Source organism: Morus notabilis, unplaced genomic scaffold, assembly GCF_000414095.1.
Source record: "Morus notabilis unplaced genomic scaffold, ASM41409v2 Scaffold466, whole genome shotgun sequence".
In the NCBI taxonomy this organism is placed as follows: domain Eukaryota; kingdom Viridiplantae; phylum Streptophyta; class Magnoliopsida; order Rosales; family Moraceae; genus Morus; species Morus notabilis.
This window is the reverse complement of record NW_010358624.1, coordinates 173097-194873: the sequence shown is the minus strand read 5'-3', so window position 1 is coordinate 194873 and position 21777 is coordinate 173097. Positions and strand designations below refer to the sequence as shown.

At 34.8% G+C, this 21777-nt stretch overlaps 2 protein-coding genes across 2 annotated transcripts; both read left to right on the top strand.

The window, feature by feature from the left end:
* Positions 1 to 1570: 1570 nt before the first annotated feature.
* LOC21394595 (cold-responsive protein kinase 1) lies at positions 1571 to 6353 on the top strand. Its single transcript, XM_010092824.2, has 7 exons — positions 1571 to 1737; positions 3030 to 3178; positions 3287 to 3402; positions 3493 to 3703; positions 3861 to 4104; positions 4734 to 4884; positions 5865 to 6353. The coding sequence occupies exons 2-7, from the start codon at positions 3106 to 3108 to the stop codon at positions 6294 to 6296; spliced, it is 1227 nt and encodes a 408-aa protein (XP_010091126.1). The 5' UTR covers positions 1571 to 1737; positions 3030 to 3105; the 3' UTR covers positions 6297 to 6353.
* Positions 6354 to 17198: 10845 nt separating this feature from the next.
* On the top strand, positions 17199 to 19007 carry LOC21394594 (uncharacterized serine-rich protein C215.13). The gene has a single exon (XM_010092823.2). The coding sequence runs from the start codon at positions 17392 to 17394 to the stop codon at positions 18691 to 18693; it is 1302 nt and encodes a 433-aa protein (XP_010091125.1). The 5' UTR covers positions 17199 to 17391; the 3' UTR covers positions 18694 to 19007.
* The last annotated feature ends 2770 nt before the right edge of the window (positions 19008 to 21777 follow it).

Genomic DNA, 21777 nt, shown 5'->3' with positions numbered 1-21777 from the left:
ACCAAATGTTCAAAAAAAAAAAAAAAGGCCCTACCAAATGGGACCTTACATTTTTCTTTTTAATTTATTAATCAATCCGAAATAAAAATCTTGAATAAGGTACAAAAAAAAATAACTTTTACTTTTTTCAGATTTTCAAAGTAAAATGAAAAGTTCTTTTTTGTAAATCCAATTGACTATTGCTTGACGTCAAGGCCCTGAAAAAATATATTCTTTAAAACACTAACTACCGAGCACTATAAATAATTAATAGAAAGTATAAGTCTTGTATTTGAATATCATATTGTGAAATTCAATTTCTATTACGTAGTCTACAATGTCAATGTCAATATCAATAAATTTGACCTTTTAAATATAAAATGACATTTATATATGCTATTCTATTTTAATAATGTTGTTTCAATTACTACATTTATTTTTTGTCCTAAGCTCTAAAAATTATAAAAGTAAACTTTTAGCTAAATATATCAACAAATAATAAATACTAAGAATTGGTATCTATATCATCATAACGTGTCAAGCGTTTCACATTGATTTTCTTTTTTATTTTTGAGTTTTTTGAATAATTCACGTAATTATTATTTTAAAAGAGAAAAATGTTATTTTTAACACTTTTACATTTATTATTTAATATTAGATTTTATTAACATGATATACTATTATATAAATAAAAAATAAGACAGTAGAACATATTAAACAATGTTAAATAATGAACGTAAAAAGTCATCATAATGTGCCAAGCGTTTCACATTGATTTTTTTTTTTTTTTTTTGAGTTTTTTGAATAACTCACGTAATTATTGTTTTAAAGAAGAGAAATGTTCTTTTTGACACTTTTACATTTATTATTTAATATTAAATTCTATCACATGATATATTATTATGTAAATAAAAAATAAAATAAAATAATATATTAAATAGTATTAAACAGTAGATATAAAAAATGATAAAAAAAAGTGAAGATGTCATGTTCTAACTAGTACGTCTTGAGTACCTTTCCTGCAGCATTCCTTCCTGTAAGGCTAAGCTTTCAAAATAAGAAGCCAAATTTGTGAATATATTATGGACAAAAATAAAAGGGTGTGAACGCTAAAAAAACGTTGGTCAATGTAATAAATGGGCAAAAGAAAAACAAAAAAATAAAAAAGAAAAAAGAAAATTCAAAGTTGGCCAACGTAGGAGTGGGTAAAGGCTCAGCAGCTATGAAGGAGTTCATGAGGTGAAAGCTGCAACATCCAGGAATTTCATCCCCAACCAAATATATTATATTAGCCAAAGCTCAAATAGAGCAAAAGCCTCAAACCCTTTTCTGAGCTCTCTCTGTCTTTAAAATCTCGTCAAGATTCAAGAACACGCTGATAAATCAAAATCCTGTTGTCAATCCCGTACAGAGACTGGGAAAGTACAACGCTATAACAGAAACATTCAAAGCAAGCGAAGCTTACGCGGTCCCTTGGACTGGGTCAACAGTGAAACCCTACCTCCTACATATGTGCTGTGGTTTTATAATAACTATGATATTCATTAACTTTCTATTTTCTCAATATTTTTTGGTTATATTGTACGTTTTTTTTTTTTTTTTTTTTTTTGGTTTTTTGTTTTGTTTTAAACCTCGGGTTCTGAGTAGTTCACTGACACAAAAACCCAATCTTCTCATTTCCCTATTCCCACTCCCAGACGCCTCTCATCGTCAGCTGCTAAATCTTTACACTTTTTGGCGTCTCTGAGCATTTTTGAGGTGATTTTCTCATCTGGGTCCTTTTCCTTTTTTCCCCCCATAATCTCTTCCTTTTGATTTCTCTAAGCTGAGCATTTTTAGGTGATTTTCTATCTGGGCCCTTTTTTTGTTTTTTTTGCTTTCTTCTCTTTTATGGGGTTTGGATTCCTTGTTCTTGATGTTGTCCGGTTATTCTTTTGGTGTTTTTTAATTTATGAATTGGGTTGTAATTTAAGTTGGTGGTTAAATATTTTGTTTATTTATTTCCTCCTCTTGATTTTTTCCCCCTGTTTTGGGATTTTGCTTGCTTATTTCTGAGTTTAATTTTCTGTTTCTGAGCACCAATTGTCAAAACATCATTGAGAGAGACTCTCAAATTAGCTTACTAGGAAATAACGTACAGAATCTATTGTAGATCCAGGATTTATGGATATTAGAGCCTCATATTTTTCTTTTTTTGTTACCAGCTCAAACTCATCAATTTATCAGCTTCGAAATTAGCCTAGTTGCAAACTCATCAATTTAGGATAATTTCATCAAGATTTCAATATTTGAAGGCCCCATTTGATCTTACTGTGTTGGTTCTTAGTAATTTCCATTTGGTATCTGTACTTTTGTCTTCTGGTCTGCGTTCTTCGTTTTGGTTTTACTTGCTATGCTCTTCTATTGGTAGGTTCAAGTTGAATTCTAACCTGCTTATAGTTTTCATCTTCCTTTTAGTCTCGAAGAAACATTGAAAATGCCGGTGTCCGCCCGATTCTTAGGCTACTTTGATTCTAAGAGTTAATTTTATCATGTTGATCCTGCATTTTAAACGAGTCCTTTAGCTTCTTAGGATTATCTCTCTATGTTGATCCAACCTCTCGAATAGTTTCATAGTTTTTACTTGCTAGAATTAGGTTCTCTTGATTGAAAATTGACGGAATAATATGCGAGTCTAACTAAGCAAATAACCCTTGTTTTCTTTATTGGTTTTTATTTAGTTCAGATCATAATGTCATTGTAATGTTTCATTTTTACTACAAACGTTTAGACGTTGGCACTGAAATAGTTTGTTTCAACCTTCAATCCTAATTGTCCTCTCTTGGACTTCTTCTTCCCTCTCCTCCTTCGCTTCCGTATTTACATATCTCACCCGAAATAGAAGCTTATCCTAAACTTGGGATTCTTGGTTGTCATGGCATTTTAAGAATTCAGCTCCAATCTTGTACTAATTGAAATGCTTCTCATAGTTTGGATTCTTTTCATGTTCCTTGATTTTATGTTGCATTTGGTTATGCTTCTGGTACTAAGAGGTACATTTTTACAATCAGGTCTCTGGAAGTGGTTTCATTTGAAGAATTTATTCATAGGCTCTCCAGTAGGAAGGCCGCCCGAGAGTCATTAGATATGACTTGTTTTTCGTATTTATTCAGTCGGAAGGAGGACTTTGCAAGAAAACATGGTTTTGATATTGATGATGGTGGGTTGCATCATCCTTTCTACTGATTGGAAATAGAAGAAAGATACATTGCATAGAACACTGTGTAATTTGACAACACGGGAATTTACGATTTTTTTCTGTTAACAGAAGTTTGTGGGATTCATGATGTGAAACTTTACACTTACAAAGAACTGAGGATCGCAACCGAAGAATTTAGTCCAGACAATAAAATAGGGGAAGGTGGTTTCGGTTCTGTATTTAAGGTAACTGCAGCTTTTCTATTTTACCATGTGTTTTGAATTTCTCTTATTTTGCAAAGCGGAAATCCTTGATACTGTATTACTAACTGTCAGGGTCGGCTTAAAGATGGGAAGATTGCAGCTATAAAAGTTCTTTCAGCTGAATCAAGACAAGGGCTGAAAGAGTTTTTGACAGAGATTGATGTGATCTCAAAGATCGAGCACGAAAACTTAGTTCAGCTCTACGGTTGCTGTGTCGAAGGAAATCACAGAATTTTGGTCTACAACTACCTTGAGAATAATAGTCTGGCACAAACTCTTCTTGGTAATTTTATATTTTTGCTCTTGTTGAAAAATTCTCTATTGTATAAAAATATATCTATAGGCTATTTTGTATGTGTTATTTCTTTGGTTAGAGCTGTTCATTACCCATATTACGTAATGAAATGGAAGTTGAATGCTTGAAAACTGCTTTGTTTTAGGTGGAAGACAACGTTGTAGTAATATCCAGTTTAGTTGGCGGATGCGGTTTAATATATGCGTCGGGGTTGCACGAGGCCTTGCATTCCTTCATGAGGAAGTACGACCTCATATTGTGCACAGAGATATTAAGGCGAGCAATATTCTTCTTGGAAAAGACCTGATCCCAAAGATCTCAGATTTTGGTCTAGCAAAACTCATCCCGTCAAATATGACTCATATTAGCACACGTGTGGCTGGAACTATGTAAGTTCTAATATTCATGTTGTCCATTTCAACTTTGTATTACCTTTTCACCATAGCTTTTTGTCTAAAACGCATGAGAAAGCAACATGATACTGGAAACAAATTGTTATAAAAATACAGAGAATAATATACATTGTCTTTCTTTTGCAATTTGTAGGCCACTTAACAGCGATGCTCGTGGTCAATTGCATTTGATACATACACTAGAAAATCAAACTTTATCTCCTTTGCCGCACTTTGTTATTTCTCACATTGCTTTTTTAGTTTCTAGAATGAGTAAAAGCTTTAAGGCTGTTCTTCCTCTTGGTTGTACAGATGATGGTGAATGATTTACTATTTTCAAACACATGCAAGCCAACCAACATTCAAATTTCGACTATGCCGTATGACTTTACATAACTAAAATTTAGATTGTTTGATTATTGACTTAGGCTTCCCAATATATTTGCCATCACAAGCATATATAAGTAGTCTTTGTCTAGGGAATTGCAAAAAACCAACTATGGATTCTCCTTCTCACATGAGCTATTAACAGTCCTATTTTTCGTGTAATAACCCTTTTGTACTCTCTGCCTGCAAGTAGTTCTTCTGTTGATTTATTCTCCTGCATTTATGTCCCTTTTTTTTAGAGGTTATCTGGCACCAGAATATGCGATAAGAGGGCAACTGACGAGGAAAGCTGATATTTATGGTTTCGGAGTTCTCCTCATTGAAATAGTCTGCGGAAGAGGCAACACAAATACACGACTACCTGTTGGAGAACAATATCTTCTTGAAAGGGTATGTATTTCTTTTGTCTAATCTTTGCAGTCAGTTTCTTTCGATGCATTTGAATCTATGATTATGATCAACAAGGTTGACTTGGTTTCCTTAGTAGCTTTGATACTTTTGTCAACTTATTCTCTAAATTTGTCACCAAGCAGATAATAAAAGAAAAAAAGGAAAAACCATTTTTCAGGTGTTCTGAATCTTGAAAACGAAGGTTTGACACAGTGATACTCAAATTGACAGAAAAAATGTTAAGGTTATTTTGTAACAAGCGGTTCCTTATTAAACAGGTTAATTTCTTTAAGGTGTTCATGAATCACATTCTTTAGGGAACAATTTCTGCTTCAAATTTGCAGATTGTTTTCACTTAGTTCCATCACCCTTTCATGAGCATGCTTTCTTTAATGATGAGCTTTCTACTTTTGAACTTTGTTTATTAATTCTTAATAGGGATGAGTTCGATAATAGTCTTAATTGCCAGAGTTCTTAAATTGTATGCCTAATCAGTATTCAAGTCTACAGTTCACAGTCTCACATGGTCCTACACTTGATTCATTAGGGCCGCTTCTCTGGCAACTAGTCCTACGGCTTTTAGCGAAAGCTACAAGATCGAAGCTGAGCTTCTAAGTTCAAGGCATTCTAGTTGTTTTTTTTTTTTTTTTTCCCCATGAACCAAGGCGTTCTAGGTTATTAAAACAAAACTATAATCTAATTGAATGTCGAATGTGAATTATCTTTTACTTAGGTTTCACAAACATTCATAGATTTCTTCAGTCATTTTACGACTTAGCCCGTCTTTTCTTTTTGTCAAAAATACCTTGTTTTTTGTAGCTATAGTTAGGAAACAACATTTCAGAATATTGAATTAAGAACATGAAAAAAAAAACAAAAGAAAACATATATTTTCGCGGTGATTTTTACTTGTGTTCGGTTTCTTATTACAAGCAATCCTTCACTCACAACCATTAATGGCTTGGATTCTTCTATGACAGACTTGGGATCTCTATGAACGTAGAGAGCTGGTCGGACTTGTCGATACAGCATTAAACGGGGAATTTGATGCGGAGGAGGCTTGCAGATTTCTAAAAGTCGGCCTTCTTTGCACGCAAGACAGTCCGAAGCTGAGGCCTTCCATGTCGACCGTGGTCAAGATGCTAATTGGTGAGGTGAACGTGAATGACTTGAAGATAACAATGCCTGGCTTTATAACAGATTTCATGGACCTCAAAGTGAAAGGTCCTCAGAAGACCACCAAGGCTCCAGCCAAGAATCTTATAGAATCTTCTTATAACCTGCCTTCTTCCCCGGACCAACTAGATACTTCAACTTTGTCTTCAGAAACCTCTGCCGGGCCTACTGCAACGACCTTCACTTTGACATACGAGTATGACCAAAGCATCGAGACAAAAGAGCTTTCAGTTTGATTCATTTCTTTTTCGGTTTGATTCATTTCTTCTTCTTCTTTTTTTTTTTTTTTTTGGGGGGGGGTGTATATTGAAGAACTACACTTTTTTCCTTTTTTTTTTTTTTTTTTTCAAAATTTCCTTTTTTTTTTCCTAGTAGACCTCTGCCAAAGGTATTCTTGTAAATGGAGAAGCTTGGGTAAGTAGGGTGAAGGATTTTGTGATTTAAGTGATCATAACGAAGGTATTCTTGTAACATGATTTTCATTTCTTTTCTTTTATTCTTTTTTAATGAATTTGAAAACCGAACTACATATCAATATCATTCAACATTACGGCCCGTTCGCTTCACACATTCAATATCATTCAACATCAGGGTAAATCTCAAAAAATGTACCATTTATTTTTCACTCATTTAACACCCTTCTCATTTTTCTTAATGATTAGAGATGTATTATTTATACCGGGATTTGAAAATATTGTTGTATATTTATGCCTTGAAAGTAGCACTTCTTGTATGCTTTTGTCTCCAACTACTGTCCTGGCGTTTTGTAATCTTCAAAGATGGTGAAAATTATCCAATGCAAAATATAGAAGAGAAGGAGAGAAGTAATGCTAAGGATTTATTGCAATTGCAGAAAACTATTTATAGGATGTAAATCCCAAATCAAATCTAATTTCTAATATTTTAAACTATCCTTATCCTAATGTAAATATAATATAAATCTTAATAGAGACCGAGATAATTCAATAGAGATGATCTCTGTCACATAGTGCCTCGCGTGATCTCTTGCAGCGCAATCCCCGGCCTTGCACCTCACTATCTTATGCGAGGCAAGCGCCTCGTCGTTAATTGCAGCATCGACATTGAACAGAGGAAGAAAAGAGAAACATGAGAGAGGGGAGGAAGAAGAGAGGTTGGGGAAAATTTTGAAGTTAAGAAAATGCAAGTTCAAATACTAGTACTCCAAGTGACCATAGGTTACAAATATATATTAGTACTGATAACAAGTTATATTTTCTAAGCTTCTCTAAACAGAAATACCTTACTATTTTCCTTTTAGAAAAATATTTTGACTTTTTATATTTAAGTTTCTTTTTATTTTCTCCCCCATTGTTTTTTTGTAATAGCCAAAGTAGCTCTATTATGAAATTAAGCCCCTTCAAGTCACCAAGAACTTTAGGTGACTGACACTAGTTGCTAGAGTCACCCAGTAGGTGACTTCTAGGATAGATTATCGGAGTGACTTCGGCGACCAGGATCAGTTGCCTGAGTCACCCATTGAATGACCAGCCGTGCGCCCGAGTCGCAGGATCCGATCAAATATTTTGGATTGTGTGTGAATTGTGCCGAATCTATCTTTCGGTATATCATTTTAATCCCAACACACTCCAATTCCACCAGAAGTCTGGCATAGTAGAGTCAAGATGACAAGTTTTTTGAGAAAATTGCATTGTCAACGTACTTAATGATTGTTATATGAAGCAGATAAGATATTAGGATCTAGGCCTTCCAACCAAGTAACTAGGAAAAGCCTCTGTTGGACTTGATCCAATCAAATATTTCACTTACTAAGACTTTGATTTAAAATAAAACAAGGGAAGGTCGATGTGCTTTGCTCTACTACAAAATTAAGATGTTCGTGCACGTTGGTTAGAGCACTATCCGCCGTCCGTTTAGTTCGCTGATTCGAGTTGAGATAAGATTTTATATGAGCTTTTTATTGTAGTAAAAAAGTTAAATATTGTTGTGGGATAAAACCTTAAATTCCACATGAGGCAATAGTTGGGCGCCATGTGACGCAATTAAAATATAAAATAATTGAGACAGGAAGGTACGGAATGATTAGTAGAGTGCATTTCATGGACGCCAACCTTTAACAATTAAGTAACTCCGCTGAAGAGGTCGAATGCAAGAAAGAAAGACCACGACATGGAGACGAATGCTTTACTGGCCATAAGCGAAGACCGCTTCTAAAGAACTGAAGGCGAGCGACGAACCCATTCACGTTTAGATTGAAGTGACAACTGTACAGAGATTTGACGTGCATTAAATGCATGCATAGTAAGTGGCAAAGCCGGTGGAGAAAATCAGGCAGACTGGCTGAAATCTCAGTGATCAGAGATTACTGTTCCGGAGTTTGGTGAAGATATCATGGGATTTGATTAAATAATTGATAATTGATAGAGGCAATATCATGTATATATACAGGGAGAATGGCCTGAAAGGGGTTCGGATTCTAGAACATCTCTCTCCCCAGAATTTGTAACTTCTTAAAAGAATAGTAAAACCATCTCAGTGGATGTAGCTCTATATTGGAGTGAACCGCTTTAAATCCCGGTGTTGTTAGTCTTCTGTTCTCCTCTGAATCTGATAGGTCCCCACCTCTTAAGTGTATACGCTAGAAGGGGGAAGAGAGACGGGCATGGATAGGCTGGTAATTTGGGGTAGTAATGAGCATCGGGAGGTGGAATTCTATTAGTGAGGGTGAGGAGTTAGTTACTAGCAAAGAGAATAAATAGCCTAGCTAAGGGGGAGGGAAGGGATCGTGAATTTTGTGCATGAGCAACCACTAGGGAGTCTGGGGATTACTCGAAAATCCACCATTATCTTATTTTCCTATTTTCTTGTTTTCCTTCTGTTTCGTTCTTCTTCTTCTTCCATCTTGGATTCCAGGGGCCTGTTCTGAGCCTCGAGTTGTATTAATCAATTGAAAGCAATAAAAACACGTTGAGTTGGATCCAGGAAGTATCAATTTGTTGACCAGATCTTAGTTAAACTCCTAGGATCCTAACAATGGTATCAGAGCATCGATCCATGGCACCTAAACCAGCGGATCCAGAGAGGGTAACTACGGTGGAAAAGGGACTGGCGGTGGTCCAGGAGGCAACCTCCCGCATATCCGTGAAGAAGTGGCTTGGGTTGCATGGTGAACTGGGGAAGGTTCAGACTCAGCTGGAAGACGTGCAGGCGGCACTGCGGAGGATGGAGGCACTGCTGGCGGCGCGGCCGATGGCCGGGGAGGCTGAGTGGGGTCGCGACGGCAAACAACGGGACAGGGAGAGGCGAGAGCGCGTGCCTCAGGGCGAGGAGAGCCCAGATCGCGACCACCCAGGCGGAGTGGAGGTACCAAATCGGGCGGATCTTCACCGGGAAGCACCGATTCACGAAGATCGAGGCTGCAAGACGGTGTTTCGACGCCGGAGAGACGTGGTTCTCATGGAGGAGTGTGCAATCCGTCGCGATTTGGGGCTGGGTGGTCCGGATCTGTAGCGCGAGGGTTGGTTCGACGACGAGAGGAGGGCGGAAGGAGGTCGCGACCGTCGGGAGAGGGAGGCGGAGCTTGGTCGGCGATGGGAATCAGAGTGGGAGCTAGAGTTAGAGGAAGAGAGGCTTGCTCCGGGGCTGGGACGGTAGGGGTACCCTCAGAACAGGGAACCCAGCTGTGAGTCTGTCATGGTTGGGGCAGATTCCGGCCGGGTTAGGACTGGGTCACCTTATTCCAGCGAGATTCATGTGGATTCCGGCGAAGGCAAGACCAGATCTTCCAGTTTCGACTCCATTAAGGCTGATCCCGGTGAGATTAGTGTTGTTTTCAAAAATTCCGGCCAAATTTGGAGCGGGTCTCATGATTCTGACGCTGTTGAGGTTGTTTCCGGCAAGGTTGGGGCTGATTCCAGCCCGGTTTGGACTGGGCCTCGCAATTCCGGCGTGAAAGGGGCTGGTTCTGGTGCTATGGAGGCAGATTCTGACGGCATTGGAAGGGGACCCATAAATTCCGATGCCCTTAAGGCTGGGTTTTGTGATTTTGACGCAATTAGGGCATATTCTGGCGAGCCAAGGGCGGGGTTTCTCAAATCCGGTGTGATTTGGGTTGGTTCCGATGCCGTTAAAGCTGGGCTACACACCAATTCCAGTGACATTTGGATTGGGTCTTCTTATTTCAGTCCAATTGGGGTCGGCTCTACAAAGAGAGGGGTGGTAGAAGGGGGGTTGAAAGGAATTGGCGTGATAGGAATTGGAGTTGAAAATTTCACAAAGGGCAGACTTAGGATTGCCGTTACCTTTGACGTTCCAAGATCCAACCCCATCATCAAGATTGGAAGGAGGTGGAGTCACACGGCTGTGATTACTTAACACCTTAAGGACAAGGTGTTTCTTTGAGGCAGGGGTATTGATAGGTCCCCACCTCTTAAGTGTATATGCTAGAAGGGGGAAGAGAGACGGGCAGGGACAGGCTGGTAATTTGGGGTAGTAATGAGCATCGGGAGGTGGAATTCTGTTAGTGAGGGTGAGGAGTTAGTTACTAGCAAAGAGAATAAATAGCCTAGCTAAGGGGGAGGGAAGGGATCGTGAATTCTGTGCATGAGCAACCACTAGGGAGTCTGGGGATTACTTGAAAATCCACCATTATCTTATTTTCCTGTTTTCTTGTTTTCCTTATGTTTCGTTCTTCTTCTTCTTCCATCTTGGATTCCAGGGGCCTGTTCTGAGCCTCGAGTTGTATTAATTAATTGAAAGCAATAAAAACACGTAGAGTTGGATCTAGGAAGTATCAATTTGTTGACCAGATCTTAGTTAAATTCCTAGGATCCTAACAGAATCTCATCCTTAATCCGCTCACCCATCACCAAAAAACTTGTTATTAACCAGTTGACTAATTTTCACCGTCAATTGATGTGACTGTTTATGAGAACTTTTTACTATAACAAAACTTAAATCGGTGAAATTAACGGGACCTATATTTCTCTAATTTAACTCTTCCAATAAAAAAAAAAAAATATATATATATATATATATATAATGAACAAGCAGTCCTATAAACATTACTATAGTGAATGGACAACAAGGAAGTCGAAGTATCACATTTTATGGCCCAGTTTGTGATGCGAGAGATTTTAGTTATAATAGTCGTTATTTTTAGTTGTATTGTCATTTGTCTTAGTTTTGATTTTGTTATTTATTTATCATGTGTGTTTAGTATACCGTTTGTTTTAGTTTATATTTTGTTATTGTTTTGTATTTGAACTATAAATAGTCACAGTTATTGTTCTAATGAAGAGAGTTAAATATTGAGATTATTGAAATTATAGTTGGTTCTCTCTCTAATTTGGAGATTTACTCCTTAGCTATGTATTTGACTTGATCTTTCCCATTTCACAACATCAGATTATCTACGATATGTCAAAGACCAAGTTAATCTTCATCTTTTTTTGGACCCGTTTAGTTTAGTTCGTTGATTCAAGTTTTTAATTCGAATTGAGATGTGATTTTATGTGAGAGCTTTTTATTGTAGTAAAAAAATTAAATGTAAATATTTTTGAGAGCTTTTTACTGGAGCAAAACTCAACTTCTAAACTTAAATCGGTGAAATGAACGTGGCCTTAAAAACTGCCCTTCTAATGCACTCATAAGGCTCTAGCGCTGCACTACCAGTGATTATCATCATTGTTTTTAACCAATCGGGATTTTTTTTCTTGGTGCTAAAAAAAGATATTAGTTAGGGGTGGCAATTCGTGTCACATGTCTGTTTTAAACGTTTCTTTCTAAATTTGCATTCAACCCGAACACGACCCGTGACACGAAATTTTTTAAAAACCGCAACACGAACACGACACGACCACTTTACGAGTTGACACGATACGACACGAAAATGACCCATGACACGAATTGACCCGTGAACCCGAAATTGACACGAAAATTGTATATTTTTATTTAGTTTTTTACATATTAAAAATCATAACACACTAAAATACAATAACATCCATTGAAATTAAGCAAATAATACTATAAGACTTTGAGCATAACTATCATGATATCATAAGTTCATAATAAAATCAAAATATGTAATGAAAAATATATGTATTTTTTAGTTTTTTATGAGTTTTGTGTCGTATTTAGGTTAGGCGGATCGAACCCGAAATTGACTCGTGTTTTTCGTGTCAATTTCAGGTTGACCCAATTCTGATCCGAACCTCTTTTTTCTCAACCCTAACCCACGAAATTCGTGTCGTTTTCGAGTCGTGTTATCGTATCGTGACTCATATTGCTGACCCTAATATTAGTAGCGTCATCACGTTTTATTTTGGAATTATATTTAGCAAACCAATAAAAGGTCATAATTTCAACATCATAACAGATAATAAAATCCAATTTATAAATGATAAATTAGAGAGTTTTGATAGATCCTCTTTCAAAGTTTATGGTGTCACTAGACGTGATTAACTAAATGAGAATTCGCATATTAACTTTGATACGTCTTGTCAAAAAAAATTGAATGTCAATTTTGTTAGGTGGACATGCCATACACGTAACGTTCAGGGGATAGTTCTTGTCTTGTTTTTTAGTTGTGCCTATGTGGTATTCTTATCGTAGCCTGTCTCGTCTATATAATGTGGCATGACTTTTCTAAGACTGAATTTTTGGTTGCGTCTTTTACGTGACATTTATTCTTCACTTATCAAACATTCAATACATATTTCATAATATATATATATATATATATATATGAATTGTCTCAGTGCCTACCGAAATGATAGTTATATAATTTTATATAAATTATGTATTTTATATGTAAATTGTATATATTTATTTATAAAATTGTGTATATTTAATATGAAATACAATAAAAATAAATCAATTAATATACATATTTTCATGTTATGTGTTCACTAATTACTATTAATAATACATATTTTGAGGATTAATATAAATTATTGTTTTTTATAACTTAACATACACGACTTTACATGTAAATATACACGATTTACATATAAATATATACAATTTATACAGAATTATACATTACCGTTTCAGTCAAACACTTTCTAAATACCTTATCAGAGACCTTATCTGTGTGTGTGTGTGTGGCATCAGGCATGTGACCTTTCCTGGATAGTTGGATTTTCCCACAACTCTCTTCTCTTGCATCACATTTTGAACTTACCCTTTTCCCCCCTCGTTCTGCTGATCTTTAACATTTTTCAATAGAACAAATAGCTTAATTTTACAACTTTTTTATCCAATAAATCAAATTTTTTGTTTATGTTCTTTCTATGTTATCTTTTCAAGACTTCTCATTTCAAATAATTTGAACTTCCAACTTTTCTTTCGCTTTCCTAATCTTAACGTTTCATTATATATGTGAGTTCTTATTTTATCCTCAGTAGTTACCCATTAAAGATACAATTTTAAAGATTATTATCACTTGTGTTCTTAAATTTTCTTTCAAATAATTTGAACTTCTACAAACTTAAAGCCAACTTTTCTTTCGCTTTTCTAATCTTAACGTTTCATTATATATGTATATAGGTCAGTTTTTATTTTATCATCGGTAGTTACTCATTAAAGATAAACTTTTAAAGATTATTATTACTTGTGTTTCTGAATTTCAGCGTTATTCTCAATTTACTTTTTAAAATTTTAATACTCTCACTTTGCCTCTAAATTTAAATTGTTTTCATTTAACCGTTTTTATTGTAATTTTGTCTTAAATATATATACACACGTATATACATATATAAGAATAATATAGTTACTGTCACATAGTCGATATGTTTGAATTTCTGTCACGTAGTCAAAATTCAATGGATAGAGTGAGAGTTTTTAAAGTTTAGGATAGCAAAATAAAAATAACATGATCAGTAAAATTAATCTAAAATTTAATGATGTTGTGTGATAAATATCTAATCTCCTTAATTGTAAAATATTTTTTTATCAACTACTCAATTTATTTCAACTGCGTACCAAAGTTATATGATTAAAATAATAATACTCACTAATAAATGGATATTGGAGTAACCACTGATATATATATATATATATATATAATCTTAACAATTTTCTTTGTGTACTTTCTAATTGCAATATATTTTTTTATCAACTACTCAATTTATTTCAATTACGTACCAAAATTATATGATTAAAATAATAATACTCACTAATAAATAGATATTGGAGTAACTGAAAAAAAAAAAATATATATATATATATAACCTTAACGATTTTCTTTGTGTACTTTCTAATTAGCAATCATAGTATAAAAGGGAAAGGAATTGAATGAAAGCAAGCATAATGTTCACTCTTACGATGATTTGTGTGTTAAATACAGAACAAATCCATAATAAAGAAGATTGGTACTTTCCCGTAAAAAAATAAAGTTGTGTACGAAAAAAGCTGAATAGAGTTTCATAATTATGACTTGTTCTTTTGAGTGAAAAACTCAAAAAAATACAACTCGAGTTATAATTTTATTTGAGTTTATATTCTTTTAAGTTTAAACTCGAGTTCAAGTTTCTCCTTAAATTCGAGTTCAGAAACTCGAACTCAAATTAATGAACAATATTTTTTCTATTCTTAAAAATGCTATAACTTTTTCGTTTTAATTCTGATTAAGATGATTTTTTTTCTATGCGTTGACAATGAAAAGACGAATAAAACCCAACCCATATACCCTATTAAAATTTTTCATTAGCATTGAGTTTTCATTAAAATACTATCTAAATACAAATTCAAGTTTTGACTCACTCAAACACAAACTCAAAAAGATTCTTATCTCAAATCATAACTCAAATGTACACAATCAAATACAAACTCAAGTTACAAATTCAACTCAAATTATAACTCAAATTTAACTCAAGAATTCTACTCAAGTTAAACTCTAAAAAAACAAACCCTAAATTCCATGATAAATAGAAACGAGGCACCAAAGGATTCTTCCTTCCAAATTGGCATGCCAAGTAAAAGTGGATATTTTCCATTGCATTTGGTAAGACCCAAATCCATACATACTTACACAAAACTCATATAAATCAGGTTATTAACACTGTTAATCATAACTATAAGATTAGTGGCACTTTTTTACTCATTGAATTTTTGTTTTGTGACAGTTTTAGTCCTCAATATTAAAATTATAGTTATGAAATTTAACATAAGTGATCATCCATCTCATGATAAATTAAAATTTGTACAAAAAAAAAAAAAAAGTTACATTCAGTATAAAATGTTCTTTTCATGAATATCAAAATCTTTGAAAACTAAAATATTTTAAATAAATTGTAATTACGTGCGAAAAATTTTCAGTAATTATGCAACAACAATGTGTAGTTAGAAATTTAGACTTTTTCTTCGGTTTCTTAAGAAAAACAGTCATTTTAACGTAACACGTAATTATAAAAATATAATATGATAATTATTTATTAAACATAATATTTTAAGTAATATAGTCTTTAGATAAATAAATTCTTTAGTATTACTTCTCTTTAAAATTAATAATATATTTAATAATTATCATGTTATATTTTTATAATATATTAGAAGGAGTTTCCACCGGAAGAAAAGACGAAAAAAAGACCTCATTTTAACTTCTAATTCTCCACCCCCAAGTTTATATATAATAATAATAAAAAACATTATTAACTACATAAAAAATAAAAAAGTGCATAAATTAGTATTACAGAAATCATATTACTGCCACACTTCCGGTTACACTTTTAACAATCAAACTCTAGATTACACTTTAAGTCCTGTGTTTATTTTGCCGATTCAAATTTTATTACAGTAAAAAACTCTCATAAACAGTCATATTTAGGGATTGTTCTTTTGAAGTTTAACTTGAGCATAATTCTTGAGTTGAATTTGAGTTATAACTTGAGTTGAACTTGTACCTTGAGTTTGTGTTTAGTTGTATATATTTGAGTTATGGTTTGAGATAAGAATCTTTTTGAGTTTGTGTTTGAGTGAGTTAAAACTTGAATTTGTATTTAGATAGTATTTTAATAAAAACTCAATACTGATGAAAAATTTTAATAGGGTATATGGGTCAGGTTTTATTCATCTTTTCGTTGTCAACACATAGAAAAAAAAATCATCTCAATCAGAATTAAAACGAAAAAGTTATAGCATTTTTAAGAATATAAAAAATACTGTTCATTAATTTGAGTTCGAGTTTCTGAACTCGAGTTGAAAGGAAAACTTGAACTCGAGTTTTAGTCATAAACTCGAGTTTGAACTCGAGTTTAAACTCAAGTTTAAACTTAAAAGAACATGAACTCAAATAAAGTTGTAACTCGAGTTGTCTTTTTTTGAGTTTTTCACTCAAAAGAACAAGCCTTTAATTTTTTTAATTTTTTTAATTATAGTAAAAAGTTCTCACATAATATCACATCACAATTTAAATTAAAAATTTAAATTAACGAACTAAACGAGCTCTTAATTTTACTCCCGACACTCTTTTCAAACTGGACACGAGTTTTTTATTTTTTAATGAATGGTTTTTTGCTATGAGTTGCAACTTATTGACACTGTTTAATTTAATGAAGCACTTTGAAAGAAAAACTTGTGACACATTTCAAAAAAAAAAAAAAAACATAGGTCCCGTTCACTTCGTTGATTCGAATTTAGAATTCGAGTTTTTTTACAGTAAAAAACTCTCACAAACAATCACATCTAATTTTTTTACTACAGTAAAAAACTCTCACATAAAATTATATCTCAACTCAAATTCTAAACTCGAATCAACGAAGTGAACGGACTTAAAGTTTCTCTCTCTCTGTCCCCCTCTCTCTCTACTCTTTCCAAGTACTTGTATTTATTGTTTACCCAAAAGAAAAAGAAAAAGAAAAAAAAAAGTATTTGCATTTGTTGTGTGTGTGTGTGAGAGAGAGAGAGTTTTACAGCACGAAATTTTCCAGAAAGATACTAAAAATAATCCAATATACAGCAAGATTTTTCTTCCCATATATAATCAGCTAAAGAAAAAATAAATAAAAATAGAAGAAAAAAGAAAAATAAAAGAAGAAAAGATGCGATGTGACCTAGTCCTATCACAGTCTCCACGCTCATAGTCGGCTAACAGCACACTATTTAATTCAGCTGCTATATATATAGCATATTTCGTCGTACTCCTCTGTAATTCACACAACAATACTCCATCTCTCTCTCTCTCTCTCCGTCCCCACTACCAACTCTCTCTCTTTCTCTCTCTTAACGCTTCCCAAACCCTAACACAATAACTCTTCTTCTTCATCTTCTTCGTTTCCTGCCATGTGATTACTGGTTTTTCATCAGAGCATCGTCTTCATCTTCATCAAAATATCTCTTGTACTGATATCAGAAATGGCCTCAGCCTGCGTCAACAACATCGGAGTCTCGCCGGAGAGTTTCACGGCGACATATCCTTCCTACGGCTGGCTCAGCCCCCGAATCTCCTTCAGCCGCGAGCTCCCCAGCGAAAACGACACCGAACAATCGCCAAACGACGCCAACAAGAAGAAGTCGTCGTCGTCTTCTTCTTCTTCTTCTCCTACGCCGGCGGACGATCTTCTGCCGCTAGATCCGGCTGATTTCGAGTTCCGCCTCGAAGATCCCGTCGCCATGCTCCCCGCCGACAAGCTCTTCTCCGACGGAAAGCTCGTTCCTCTCCACCTTTCCTCGGTCAAACCATCTTCCTCATCGGTCAACGATACAGCCTCCCCGGACACTCGCCGGAGATCCGAAATCTCCGGCAGATCGGATCCATACCTGTTCTCTCCCAAAGCTCCGAGGTGCTCAAGCCGGTGGAGGGAGCTCTTAGGGCTGAAGAGGCTCTACAACAACACTAACAATAACCCTAAGGCGGAGAGCAACAAAACGGCGGCGTTTTCTTCTGCTAGTTCTTCGTCTTCTTCTTCGAAGCCGTTAAAGCTTTTCCTCCACAGGAGTTCGAAATGGTCATCTTCATCGTTATCATTGTCGTCGTCTTCGTCGTTTTCCTCGTCCGACTCGTTGCCTCTTCTGAAGGACTCCGACTGCGAGTCCGTTTCTCTCTCCTCCTCCCGCCTCTCTCTCTCCTCCTCCTCCTCCGGCGGCCACGAGCACGACGATCTCCCGCGCCACTCGCTCGACTCCGACAAGCCAAGTACCAACATTCCGATCTCTCTCCACCGTAACCCTAACAATCCTCCGCCGCCGAGAATGCGCGTGGTGAAGCAGAGATCGTCGGTGGACCATCCGCCGGCTGCAGCGGCGAGGGCGGGGCGGAGTCCGATCCGGCGGCCGGCGGGGGAGTCTTCGTCGACGAGCAGAGGAGTCTCGGTGGACAGCCCTAGGATGAACTCCTCGGGAAAGATTGTTTTCCAGAGCTTGGAGAGAAGCTCGAGCAGTCCGAGCAGCTTCAATGGCGGTCCGAGGTTTAAGCACCGAGGCATGGAAAGGTCGTACTCGGCGAATGTAAGAATCACTCCGGTTCTCAACGTCCCCGTCTGCTCCCTCAGAGGATCGTCCAAGTCCGGTTCCGTATTCGGATTTGGACAGCTCTTTTCGGCGCCGCAGAAGAGATCAGAAGGGAACAACAATGGCGGTGGAGGAGGAAGCAACCGAAGCCACGGCGGCCATAGCCACGGACACGGGCACAGCAGGAACCGGAGCGAACGAAACTGATCAAATAACCGACCGAACCGAACCGAACCGAGAACGAATTGGATGGTAATGTTTTAACGCGGCTCTTGTTTTTGTTCTTGTTTTTGTTTTCTAATTCAGTAAAGGAAGTTAAGTTGGCATTTCCATTATTTCTATTAGAATTTTAGATGTAAATATGCAATGGATTGAGTTTTTTCTCTTCTTTTTTTTTTTTTTTTTTGGTTCAATCAATTGTTGTTCGTTTGCGGGGTAGTTTGTTGGAACATTCTGTGCCCTAACTGTTTTTAACTTAAGCTAAAAAGCTAATGTTGTTAAAGATTAGACTGTTGTTGTTACTGTTGGGTCTTATTTTTCTTCTTGTTCACAATGATCATGATGATCTTTTTCGTTCTTTCATTGCCCGGAAAAGTTTGATTGGGAAAAAATCTTCTAAACAAACGACGTTTGTGCTACACGCGCCTCTTGGTGGGCCATTTGATGTTTCAGCATGTTGAGCTTGAGCTTATCTAATCTGTCACTATCCATCAATTATATTATATATTTTTTTCTTTTTCTTTTCATAATTTTTTTTTTCTTGCTATTGATGATTTGTTGTTTTGTGTAAAGTTTGGGAAATGATGCCAAGATTCAAACAGTTGATCAGAGACGCCAGCTATGCTTGCTCTTTTAGTAGTTTTTTTTTTTTTGCTTTATGCTTTATCATGTTTTTAATTTTTAATGAAGATTTAATTTCTAATCATAAATTAATAGATTGATGGGACTGATCTGCCTGATGGTCGGTGGTGGACCACATTTGGGTTATTATTAGGACTAAGTTTATGATTTTAATTTTATTATAATATTTTTTTTACAAAAAAATTAAAATTTAAATAATAAAATTAAGAATAATTGATTTAAAAACATTAAGAGGTTATTTAGTTGGGGGATTCGTCCTTTTATTCGAATCATAATTCATAATTTGTTATAGTATTTTAATCACATGATTTTAATCCATAAACTAAACGCCTTATTTAGTTGGGGGATTCGTCCTTTTATTCGAATCATAATTCATAATTTATTATAGTATTTTAATCACATGATTTTAATCCATAAATTAAACGCTTCTTAATTAATCGGGTAAGGTTTAAGCATTGCAGGCAAGTCTTGAGAATTAAATAATTCAATAAATAATGTACTTTATGTAGTACTGAAATGAATGTGCATTTATTGTTGAGTATCTTGTCCTAACTATCTTCTTCCTCTGTTATGTTGCTTTCCCATTTTACTCCGTGTTTGTTTTGTAATAATAATTAAGTGTGCATTTAGTTTATTAATTTAAATTTTTAATTTGAGTTGAGATGTGATTTTATTTAAAAAATTTTTATTATAATAAAAAAATTAAATGTGACTATTTTTTAAAATTTTTTATTGTAATAAAATTTAAATTTTAAATTCGAATCGGTAAACAAGACTGAGGCGTTTGGTAGAGGGATTTGTTCCCTGATTCGAATCATGATTCGTAGTTCGTTATAGTATTTTCTCTCATAAAAAATACACGTAAATCGAAAATAATTTGAATTACATGATTTGAATCTTTCAATTAAACGAACTCTAAATATAACGCTGTTGGGGCTAAAGTATAACTATAACTTAATTGAATTTGCCTTTTTTCTTTTTCTTTGAATGTTTCTTCAAAAATATCACAATTGTGAATGTGAAGTTTCCTTAATCGGTAATCGTTTTGACTCTTTTTGTCACAAAAGAAATATTATCATTTGACTCTGGTCAATTGAAGTATTTTTGGGTCATTCTTTTTTGGCATGGAAAGACGGGAAAAATACTCAAATAAGGGTATTTATTCGAGGCTTTTTTTTTTTGGTTGAAAATTTGGCTTAAACCTGCGAAAATGGGAAGAACCGATTTCCGTAATACGTACCTAATTGTTTATTTATTATTATTATTATTTTTAATATTATTGCTATTGTTAAATGAACTCCAAGCCAAAAATGGGAAACTTGGCATGAACTAAAAGCTTATGAAATGTTTGTTTTTTTATTCATTTTTTATTTTAAATAATTATTTATAATTTTTTTAAAAAAAAATACATAAAACGAGAATGATTATAAATTTTACTTAATGTCATTTTCCTTTTAAAAAAAAAGGTCACATTAATCATTAACAACGGCATGTAGCATAATATACCGCCATAGGCGAAGGTACGTACAAATGGATGATACGGCGTCGTTTTCTGGCCTTCAAATTTATTGGTTTTTATTTGACGACACGAATTTTTTTTTTCAGTCTTGTGCGACGAGAAACGTTCCCAACGGCCAAAGTCACGGCGGAGCCTTGTAGTTGGAGAATATTGTGTAGAGTAGTCACTCTCTTTTTCCATGTCTATTCACATTTCACGCTTTGTTATTTGTCAGCCTAATGCCCTTTATCGTTTCTTCCTCGCAATTCGCACACTAAAATAAGCCTACCCAAAAAATAAATAAATAATAATAATAATACAAAAATAAAATTAATTTCATTCGTTTTGTTAATTCGAGTTTAAAATTTAAGTTGAGATATGATTTTATGTGAGAATTTTTTACTGTAACAAAACTCAAATTTTAAACTCGAATCAGCAAAACGAACGATGTCAAAAATATAATAATAATATTTTGTGTATACTCGTGAATCCTCTCATCCATAAACAAAAAAAAATTGCCCGTTATCCTCTCCCTACGCCCAAGGCCAAGCCTCTCTTTTAGATCCGTCTTTTATTTAATTAGACTATAATTTTTCCATGCAAAATATGAGAATTATACCATGCTATTATAATATAATGTTCTCCACGGATTTTAAGATTTATTGAAATTATATGTAGGTTTGACCAACAGATCTTTGCTGACCTTCTTGGGACCCCATAAATTTTAATTTTTTGTGTGCCATTTATGGGATTTTTGCCTTTGTTGGGGCAGAAGTGAAATGGGTCTCATTCCCCACAACTTTCCCAATGCGTCTATAATGTTTATTGCCACTTGTCATTTTTGCAGGTTGCACCCATGACCCCATCCCATGCACCAACCCTAAAAATGCCACTGTTGACAAGAAATATCTAGTTGGACGATATACCGAAAA

What these genes read in the sequence shown, in the direction of transcription:
- LOC21394594 (XM_010092823.2), top strand. Translation starts at nt 17,392, where the DNA reads ATGGCCTCAGCCTGCGTCAACAACATCGGAGTCTCGCCGGAGAGTTTC.
- LOC21394595 (XM_010092824.2), top strand. Translation starts at nt 3,106, where the DNA reads ATGACTTGTTTTTCGTATTTATTCAGTCGGAAGGAGGACTTTGCAAGA. An exon ending in TGGTTTTGATATTGATGATG is followed by an intron (nt 3,179 to 3,286) that starts GTGGGTTGCATC and finishes TTCTGTTAACAG; the next exon opens with AAGTTTGTGGGATTCATGAT. An exon ending in GTTTCGGTTCTGTATTTAAG is followed by an intron (nt 3,403 to 3,492) that starts GTAACTGCAGCT and finishes ACTAACTGTCAG; the next exon opens with GGTCGGCTTAAAGATGGGAA.